This window comes from Calypte anna, chromosome 7 (assembly GCF_003957555.1).
Source record: "Calypte anna isolate BGI_N300 chromosome 7, bCalAnn1_v1.p, whole genome shotgun sequence".
Taxonomy (NCBI): domain Eukaryota; kingdom Metazoa; phylum Chordata; class Aves; order Apodiformes; family Trochilidae; genus Calypte; species Calypte anna.
In genome coordinates, this window is record NC_044253.1 from 22,190,921 (window position 1) to 22,202,069 (window position 11,149).

The window sequence follows — 11,149 nt, forward strand, 5'->3', positions numbered from 1 at the left end:
CAGCACCGCCCCCGCCGCCGCTCGACCCGTGCCGCCGCGCCGTGCAGGGCCCCGGGCGGGCAGGGGCGCAGCGCTGCGCGGCGGCCGCCAGAGGGTGGGCGGGATCAGCCGCAAGATGGCGGCGGCGCAGGAAGGAGGCTCTCAGTAGCCGGGTGAAGCCTTCAGCCGCGGCGGGCGGCCGGGCGGCACGGGGGCGACGTTCCCCCGCTGTGTCCTTTACCCCCAGAGCTTCTGCTGGCGGGAGCCGCCTTCCCTTGGCGGGAGCGGACCAACCCTTACCGCCGCAGGGTTCTGCTCGGGACCGAACAAGCTCCCTGCTGCCACCTGCCCTCAGCGGGGCCCGGGTCCCCGGCCGGGCTGAGAGGCGCCGGCTGCCCGCGGGGTTTGCGGGGCTGGGGCAGAGCCTCCACGCACACGGGTGGGGCAGAACACAGCCCCCGGCTGCAGTGGGACCCTGTGCGGAGCTCACCGGCATTTATCTGCCCTTCGCAGGGTCGCCGCCCTCAGCTCGGCGTGGGCCGATAACGGGGGTGGCCCCCAGCCCTCCTGCCCGGTGCCAGGGTGGCCCTGTATTGTCTACACTAATTCCAACTCTTTTTTTTTTTTTTTTTTTTTTTTTTTTTTTTAGCAGTTAAAGTGCTTAGAAACAAAACACCATGTGTTCCACATAGCATCAATTCGCCAAAGCTGCTAAGACAATCAGTGATTTCCCCATTAAAAACTATTAGCTGGTAACAGTAAAATGTTCTAAGAAAGAATGGCTTCCCATTTTTAATGCAAGTGAGGAGACAGGAGCTGGAGCTGCCCATTTTCCAGGACTTTAGCAAGAAACTGCTGCCCCAAAGAGGGAAAGTAAAATTCTGTCTGATGTTTACTTTGTTCCATGGTTTATTTGACTCAAATCAGGTTGTCTTACTTGTTAAGTGTAGCAGGCACACAGCAATAGGTGTTACTAACTGGAGTAGGAAAGCTTTTCTGACAGACATTAATGCTATCCACTTTGCGTGCTTGGTGGCTTGCCCCTCCAACTGGGAACTAAAAGCAAAAAAAGCTGCTCCCTCCTCTCCCTCTTTCAGGTGACATCCAGAGAAGACCAAAACAGAAAGAACAATCTCAGCCAAAGAAAGGACTGGTACATGATTCACAATTCATGAAGTACTGTACTGGATATTAATTGGATGTAATAAATTCTCCCACAATAAGTTCAGTTTACAAGGTCTACTGGTAAGGTAGGAACAAATCAGATGCTACATAATAAGAACAGCAATATCAGCAATAACAACAAAAATAATACTTAAGGGAATTAAATGAGAGGCCAAGAAAAGGTTAAGAAAATCCCATAAAGAATGCAGACAGGGATAGAAACTCGTGGGGATAAAATGACTGCTGTAAACTTGCAATTGGTACTATATTGTTGGTAGTGTTTGTCTGCTTTCATTTTAATTTAAATTTACTGATGCTTAATGAGTTTTGGGTTGCTGCATTAAAAACAAAGACCTTTAATGCAGACTGTGGCTGACATTTAGCAGCAAAACTGTCACAAGTCAGTGCCCATCTCCTCTCTGTTTCTTATTCCTGTCCTGTCACTACAAGGGGCCAACATAGCCCAGCCAAAAAGATGAGTGAAGGGTTGTACCAAAGCCATGCCAACAATCTATGTTTATCACTGGAAGGTTGTACTGCTTGTTGGGTGACACTCATGCGCTGTTATGTTAGGGTGAAACTGGTTTTGGTGCAAATACTAATAAAAAGCCTCTTTTCTTAGTAAATTCAATGTTAATTTCTCCTCTTGGCACCTGACAAAAGCCAAGGACTTGGATTAGTTTTTGGAAGTATAGTATAAAGGGATCTTTTAGATTTTTTTGTCTTTCTGCCTAGTACTCTTCTGTGTAGACATGACATGCCTTAGAGGGACATAGCATACCAAGAGTGTGCTAAGAAATCTTGGTAAGAATTTATGCCTTTCTTTCTCTTGGAATAATTTATTTCTCCTAAAAAAAGATCACTACTGATTCAGTGTTTAATGAAGTATTTTAAAATATGGTAAACTTTAATTGCATTATTTTGCAAGTGCATAAATCTGACCAGCTAGGCTACTCATTGATTGCTATTGATATGCACCAATCAACAGCATGGTCTTCCAGGGAACTAGCAGTGACTGGAGGGGGCTGTATTTCCATCTGAAATGCACCAACATGTACCTACTCCCAAATCAGGAAAGTGCACTTGACCTGAGTCCTGTGTTTGACACTGAAAAATGGATATACTAAAAAATATGAAGTTGTAGTATCAAAGGCACATAATGATATAAAACCAACCCAACCATAAAAACCAACCCAAAAAACCAATAACATTCTGCTTAGAATTTAAATTAACTATTTAAAGATACTTGTGTGAATTATAGCTGCTGTCTAAGAAAAACTAAGGGAAAACGGTATGCAAGGAAATAAATAACTAGGACTTAATATAGCATATATCCTTTTGAAGATTTTAACTTTTACAAACATACTGTAGGCAGTCTGGCAACTGTCACTGGCATGCAGTCATTTCTGAGATGAACAGAGACAAGCACTAGGATTAAGAAACACGAAGTCTTTCTTAACCAGACTACCACCAGAACACTTTGAGTAACTAAAACACTGGATTTCAGGACTAGTTCTCTGCCTCGTTGGGAACTGTAAGGAACACAGTTTGTTAGTGTCTTTTGACCTGGACAATTAGCAATAACAGCTTAATGCTGGAGTCAAGAATTCCTTCTAATGCAGAACCAAACACACAGGATACTCCTGCATATCCCCTAAGGCTGCAGAACGTGCTGCTTCCCAGAACAGCAAAGGAGAGCATCTTCTCACTGCTTGGCACCTCCTCTCTGCTCCTCCTATACTTAACCTATGCTCTGTGGACTTCTTTGAGCCAGAGTTCTACTCTGGACTTGAATGTAGCTTTGTTTTGGGTGGAGCCCATTTGTGTTCCAGCACCTCAATATACAATAGAACTTACTTCTCTTTTTCTTCTAAGATCTTTTGCAAACTAAGGGGGATGGTCCTGGACACTGGATCTCATGGAATTTCACCCAATCCACACCAATTTTAAAAAGCCCTCCTGTATTAGTAAAAAACCAACATTTTGACTAGCAATAACCACAGCATGACTGATGTATGGGAGAGGCAAGATTTTTAACTACAAATTACTGAGAGGATACCAGCTCCTGTTCACAGGTATCCTCCACTACTTACAGCCCAATTTTGGTAGTTTAACTGTAGATCACAGAAAACACAGTTACTGGTGTTGCAAAGCCATACTCTCTAATAGCTAACTAAATAAATAGCAAATGGGAAGTTTTCCTGAAAATTTTAATTCAATCCTCTTGAATATGCCCATCCTACCCATTACATAATTGATTTTTGTTCTGTTTTCACTCAAATTGGATGTTCCATTCGTTTATGTGCCACCAAAGACGTCAACTGAGTGTGTGGGAGAGACAGTTCCTGCTTTTTGATGTGGGCAGCAGCTCAACCAGTGAAAAGCATCTGGAGCAACCATTGCATGAGTTGTACTGCTGACCTGTGCCTTTCATCATGTTCATTTACCTACAACAATTACACGTACACAGACTGGCCCCACACAGGAGCTGCAAGAAGCTTAATTCTTTTGGTGAGAACAGGCTTCAGAAAATGTAGCTTTTAAGATCTAGCAGTGACTACATGCAAACATATTTTTCAAAGGCATACAAGTGAGACAATTTGGACAGATTTTCAGGGGATCACAAATGTATCTTTCTACTTGATGTGAAGGCTACTTTGCTGGTAAACTGCAAGCACTTGTTGCAAAGCCTGAAACGTAGGAGTATTCTGGATAAAAATTTACTGGAAGCAAGTACATTTATGCAGTTTGTTTCTGAAAATACTAAAAGTAATGGTGGTTTTTTTTCTAAAAAGAATCTGAGAACTAGCATGGAAGTTGCAGCCAAATCACTAGGGTATGGTGAAAGACAGTATTGCCTTACAAGAGGAAGCACCAGGTGAGCTTCAAAGCAGCACAACTGATTCAAAGTGTAACACAAACATCTCTCTAAATAACCTCTCAGCAGGATATTACACAAACATCACGTTTTCCAGAACAGACAGAAATAAGAACACAGAGGATGAACAGACAACAGGAATGTTGGAAAATGCATCTGGATGAAATCTGTCTGTAAATCTAGAGGTATAATCTCAGTGCAGTTTCCAGATGGCCATGCACCTGGTTTTCAACAGCACGTAAAAATCTAAATATCTTACTAATACAGTCATTACAACAGTGGGTGGAGAGACTAACACTTCTTAGGTAATCTCCTCATATTCAATTACAGGAAAAATATTTACTCAATCCTCCTTGGTTATTGACAATGAGCCAGATTTTATACACAAATTGGAGTTATGCCTATACACAACATGGCCTTGCAACTCTAATGTTGGAAGAAGTATAGTTCTCATACTGCTCATTGCTTAACAAGTGAATGGACCAGGGAGCAAATGGAGCAGCAACCTGTGCTCAATCTCTGTTAAGTTTTCTCAGCTGACTCCATCTGAAAATGTGTGCCTAACTTTGGTTATCTAAAAATATAGTTCAGAATTCAGAAAGTTTGTTGTTTTTAATGTCTGTTCTCTTGCAGCTTTGTGTAGGATGTTCAAAAAAGAGCATTTAGTGCTTATCTCTATCCAGATGAGTCTGATCACATACACTGATTCATATAGTTACTGGAAAATAAACTATAGCTTACTATTATGAATTGGATGTTTATATTCACTTCAGTTACCTTGGAACAGTTTTGCAAAACATATTTCTTCTCAAGAAAACTACTTATCTGCTCATCTACAATTTCGCAGTAGTGCTCTTCATTATCTACCTTGGTTACGAGAACTTAATTGGTATTTTTGGTATAGTCTCTTTTGTAAGACAGCGTGTACCTTCAAGCTGGTTTTGCAAAGTCCATGCTTACTGTACCATACTCACTGACTTCCAGTTTATTGTGTGGCTGAGACAAGAGCATGTGTTACTGGTATGTCCCAGAGTTGTAGGTGCAACTTTAGTCTTCAAAATATTATATCTGCAAAAAGAAAACACATGAATGTAACACAAACAGCTTGCAGAAAGTCAAACTAAAACTTCAGCAGTGATTATGCATGTTCGGTTCTGTTGAAACAAACTGCTTTCATAAACAAACACAGTAAATATCATGCATGGTAAACTTTACATCTCTAAAGAAAAAAAAAAAGCAAAGAGCAAAAAGAAAGCTAAATTAGATTGCACTGATTTTTTTTTTCTCAAATTGCTCTCAGGGGAGAAAAAAACAATACAGCAGAGACCTCCTAAATGTACAAATTCCATCATTTGTGCTGAAGTCAAATAAAATCAAAGATGGGTTAACAAGCTAACCAGTCTGACTAGGGGAAAAAAAGGATGCAAAAGTCATGCAGATAAATTATTATTTTAATGTAGCAGTTCAAATTTTTTATCTGGAAAATAATTTTCAAGTCTTGTCCATTTACCTCGTATTATGGTTAGAGTTGTATCTACTCTATGCAGACACTTAAAAGATTTTTTTACCTTTTCACATGCCCACATGACTAACAGCATGTTGTGAAATTATTAAGAACAGGGCACAAAATTTACAGCTCTTTCTTGACCTAAGAAAATCCATTCATTTATTTTGACAGAGGTATTCTGTTACTTACACGCTCTCAGTACTCTTACTGCTCACTCCCTGTTAGGTTACTCAAACTTAGCCTGATTCCCCCAAAAGAAAAAAAAAGGAAAAGCTTTCAGTGTTGCACACAAGTTAGAAAATGCTGCTTTGATCAAGAAAACCAGGTTAAAGCAAGTAGCACTGATTTAATTAGCTCTTTCTGATGCGCAATCTGCTGCACCTGTTGCATATTCATCAACGAACTGATTAGTAAAGAAACCCAAACAAACAGACAACCCCTTCCAACCACACAAATAAGCCACAAAACCAATTCTGGCATCACGAGTTAAAAGCTTTTTAGGTACTTTCAGAATACGACCCAAATCTTGTGAACTCTCTTGACTTACTAAATTTCCATTTGCGATTACATCAGATCCCACCGTTTCTCAGGTCATTATTTATTACTTAGACAAACACAGTTTAAACTTAATCTAGCAATACACTGTAGTTTCCTTTGGCAGAAAACCAGTAGTTTTTTTGTTTATTTCTTCTTCATTTCACCACTGCTACAGCATTCAATCCTTTCTGGTACTTTTGTCACAGGAGCTTATTAGTACACCCTCTTCTTCCTGAATGACTCTGTGTAAAGCTGCCATCCATACCCTTTTTTCATACTTCTCCCTCTGTAACCTACAGATTCCTCATTGACAGTGTTTATTCCTTATACCTTTTACTGACTATGTTCAGCAATTTGCTATTCCATTCAAGGTCATGGCCAGCAGTTTAATCTCAGGTGGATTGCCAGACTGACAGTGTTTTCTGTTCCTTTGACTCGCAAAACAAAGGAATTTCTTAAGTGTTTGAGTAAATATTGGTTTTAAGACTGCAGTACTGCCAGGGTGGATCTGTAGCTAGCTGCGAATTCACTTGACATGTATAATAAAAAAGATATCCAGTTTTAATTTTCATCTTCTTGTCCTGCAGCAGTTAAAACTTCGTTAAAGACTCGATTTGTTTAGGTCTCATAGCGCTGCTTTCACTTGACCTGGAACACCCAGCCGTGTTACTCTGTTGCATCACTGTGATGCCAGCAGCGGCACTCTGCTGGCCTGGGAGCTGCGTGCCCACAGGGAGGGTCACCCCGCTGCGTCTGCAGCCCAGGCACCGCTTTGGGCAGCGCTCCTGCCGCGACAAACCGTGCCCTGCCCCACGCTCTCCGCCAGACAGACCCACGCAGTCGGAACTCCGCGCGGTGGGATTGCTCACCCGACAGGCTTGCGAAGCGCGGTGCCGCCTGACGCAATGCCCCGCCTCTGACGCCACCACTGACGTCACGCCCCGGGCGGGGCAGAGCGCCGCCAAAAGCGCCACCTAGCGGGCCCGGAACGGAAAGGTCCGGCTCGGTCCGGATCCCGCGGCGGAGCTTCAGGCGGCCGGCGGAGGCTGCGGAACGGGCTGCTACATCGGGGCCGGCGGTCCCAGCCACCTCCCCGCACCCGCTGCTGGGGACTCACCTGGCTGAAGGCGCCCACACCGCAGCCGTGTGGCTCGGCAGCGCCTGGCGAACCGGGACTCAGAGCCGTCATCTGCGGTGGAAACGAGAGCCTCTCCTAAATATAATCTGTCATGTGAAATCGAGGGCAGGGGGGCAATAAAAGCTGGCTAAAAAGCACAATAAAAAATTAGAGCTCTAGAAGCTGTTTAAAATAAAACTGCCCGGTGATGATTCCCTTGTTAATGAACTGTTTAACAAGTGCTTCCACAATGTATAGAGCCTCTGCTTACCTCAAATGCAAAATTTCTATAATTTACAAAGCTTTTCATGAATCAGGCAGAGTATTTCTCAGCACAGAGCTATCCCTAGGCTGGAGGTGCATCACTCCTGTTCCCACAGCTAAACACAAAGATAGAAGGGTTCTCATATTCTGATGCATGCTTCTACTTGGGCTTCAAATGTTTGCACCTAAAACATGGATTTACAGTTTCCTCCTCCTGCCACACAAGCGGCCAGTACATGTTTGAGAGGGAGGAATGAAGGTCCTGGCATAGAGGGTACGTGGTAATTCTCTATTGGTTTTAAATCAGCAATAAACTGGAGCAAAGACACCAGCCCCACAGTTGATAGGCCCAGCAGCAATCCTGCAGGTGCAATTGAGAAGAATAATCAATGTATTTAGAGGGAAGGAACAGGATATCTGTGTATTTTCAAACAAAGGTTGCCAGGTTTTGTGAGTAACCCAAGATCCTTGGCAAATAGCAGAAGTGAAAGTTTCTATTTTAAACGGGGGAGAAAAAACCTCAAGCACTTGAGCAGCCTGCAGCAGGGGCTGTTCAGGCAGCACAGAAAGTACCAATGGGCTCTGTAGACTCTGACAGTCACTATTTTCAAAGGACTCTGGTTCCAGAATCAACATAGATATGACAGGCTGGGTTTTAAGCCTAGACTTTCACCATAGCCTTTACCTTGCTTTCTTCAGAAGTGCTCTGAGTGCTTCAGCTGCTTTTTGTTCTCATGGCTTGGGAGTGCTCAGCCTTCAGCCTCATAGACTCTGCTGCTCAGTGTGGCGTGCCAGGGCTCACCAGTAACTTGAATTTACTAAAATTTCTCCTAGAATGAAGGTTGTGGAAGACTTATTTTCACAGCCCTGAATACATGAACACTTACTTCAAGTTTGGTAGGATGGGATGTAAAATCTCATCTTTGTGTGAACACACATTTTCAGAAGGGAATTTGGTTATGTACCTTATAGTGTTCATACAAGCTTGGAGCTGAACAATTTTGCACACAGGTAAATGCAAAAGGTAGCCAAAGTGTCCCCCTTAGGGAAGGGAATGGTTTTGAAAGGAGAACTACACAGTGGTAAAGCCCTGTGCTGGCTGCAGGGAGGGATCAGTGGCTCCTGTTTTGGCAAGAGGAAGAATGAACAACAACAAACACGCCCTCCATCCTCAGCCCTTCTGATTGCCTTTACCTTAGAGGTGCTTAGGCATAGATATCTGATGTATTCTAGAAAAAAACAAAACAAAACAAAACAAAAAAACCCCCAAAACCCCCACAAAACCAAACCAAAACCAAAACAAACAAACAAACAAACAAAACCCCAAAAAGAATAGTCCCATATTCAAAATGAGAAAGCTATTTATGTATCCTAAACCTCAGCATTCTTGAAGAAATAACCTTTTTTATTTGAGAATGATAAAAACAGAGAGGAAAAATTATGAAAATTAGAAGTGCTCACCTGTAGTGGAGTAGAAAATTTGGCAATATCATATAGACAGCATTCATGATAGATTTCTATTTTGTCATTTTGGATGTACCTTCTGCAGAAGTCATGCATCTTAAGCCATAAACTTGTTGTAAGATTAAAAAAGTGATCATCTGAATTGATGTTTTTGTTCAGAAGATAGATTGATTTTGGACACAGGAAATGTTAGTAGCAGTCACCCTATTTATTTTCTGTGTTGTAATCAAAAGTATTTTTGTGTCAGTCATCCTTTCATTGGGATTATTTCCGTATCTGGACTGCTATTGAAATTTTCAGATAAATTAAGAGCCTGACTGCCAATGCACAAAGTAACTGAAGTGTGCAAGATCATTAGTGTTTAAAATGATTGTGTTCTACCTAATTCTATTGAAATAACATCATTAAGTATCAAAATTTTTATGTTTCCATCAGCTATGAAAGAGCAGAATGAACTAGTATCTTCTTTTTGTTGTTGGTTGAAAAATCCACATTTTTTTCCATCCATTACAGAAGGAATCTATTATGCAGTCTTTCTCAGAGAGTTTTGACTACTGAAACCAAAAGTTTAACACAATTGAGATAGTTTCTTTTTCATTGAGATGCCACCTTTGGGGGTGTAAGATAGATAGCAAGCAGTTTGTTCCATTTTGGAAAGTGATAGCAGATCTGCTTACCAGGGGTCTGATACATAGGAAGAGTGCACTTAAATTGTTAGGCTGGACTAATGCAGCTTGTATTAAGAGATTTCCTGGGCACAAGAAAGGCAACAGGAGGGAGACATCAGATAAAAATCTTCTGAGACCTAAGTCAGCATTAAGAATTTCTTGGAGGAATGCTTTCAGGAGTTACAGAAAGCAAGGCTGTTATTGATGAAGTCAAGTACAAAAGAACTGCTGTAAACAGTGAACTACAATGTGAAACAGTGATTCTGCTCAGATGTGTCTTTAAAAGAGCTGTACATTAGTCAGTGGATGTAATCTATGTGTTCAGAGGCTTTTATTCCCTCATATTAGTAACAGAAATTATCCAAATCACTCTTTATCCCCAGCACTGTTGCAATATCTACAATGTGGAGACAATGAGCCATCCTGTTTACTTTTATGCTTCATCAAAGTTTTTGATTAGTGGTCTGTATTTGTGTGAACACACACAGTCAACACAGCACAGATGCACCTAATGCATAATAATAAGCAGGCCACATAAAAGGTTACCTCAGATGCCCTGCAGAATTTTGGTTGTGATATATTGAAAGGGAGAGTGGAGCTCAGAAACAGTTCTTTTTGTAGACAGATGTTCGTGCATTTGAGAAGAAACATTTTTTTCTTATGGAAAAGAACTGGATTTGAAAGCAGGATTGCAGAGTCCTAATGAATGAGTGAAAAAGATGAGCTCTTTTAAAAATGTAAACCACACAGTTTCATTATGTGCAAAATAAAATGTACAGAACTTCCAAGACTGTAACAGAAAGTAAAACTTGGAATCAAGATTATGTCATGTTACATATTTGGCCAATTTTCAGAGAACCATAACATAGCAGAAACAACTGTTATGCTTAGGTCATTATATGTGTTGTTAGCTAGATAAAAAAAATCCTGAAGGCACTTTTTCTATTATGTTAATTAAAATAAACAATCCATTCTTTGTTGCATAGGGATGTACGAGTCAATATATAGCCCCTAGATCAATTGGTGAGGACCAATTTGCTATTTTCAATGTGAAATGGAGTCAGACTAGGTGAGAGGGCAGAAGGGAGCAGCCTGTGCATACAAAGCAGGAAGGTCATTGGAAATTGTTGAATTATGATCAAAGGAGTTGGATATTTGTGTGTGTGCTGCATGCAGCACGTGAGCCTCCCTGCAACTGCAGGGAGCAGTCACAATTGTTTTACTGTGTAATCTGTGGGTTTATTTTAAAGCATTTTCTGAGTTTAAGGGAGGAAGGACTATATTGGGGCTACGACTTCAGTCACAGCATGCTCAACTGACTTCCCTCTTCCTAAAGCTACGTTAGTAATTTCATTTCTTGAAAACCAGAGATGACTGTGTTTGCTTTGGTAGAATGAGAGGTAGTCCTGCTTGCTGACCATTAGATTCATCCCTCTGAGCCTTCATTCAGTGGTACTGCCACTACGATCTGCAAAGGTCTCAGCTTGTCAAGCCAACTCCTTTCCAGCTCCCAGCCTCACAGCCTCTGCTCCCTATCACGTCTCTTCTATTGACATAACCCAGGCACCAGA

The 11,149-nt window shown here is 41.7% G+C and overlaps 1 protein-coding gene across 1 annotated transcript in view; it reads right to left on the reverse strand.

Moving 5' to 3' along the window:
* Positions 1-11,149, reverse strand: part of GPR155 (G protein-coupled receptor 155) — a 47,617-nt gene that overhangs the window by 29,424 nt on the left and 7,044 nt on the right. Inside the window, exon 2 of the mRNA XM_030454008.1 lies at positions 4,996-5,089. Coding sequence (XP_030309868.1) covers positions 4,996-5,032 — 37 coding nt within the window. The 5' untranslated portion in view covers positions 5,033-5,089. The remainder of the gene's footprint in view (positions 1-4,995; positions 5,090-11,149) is intronic.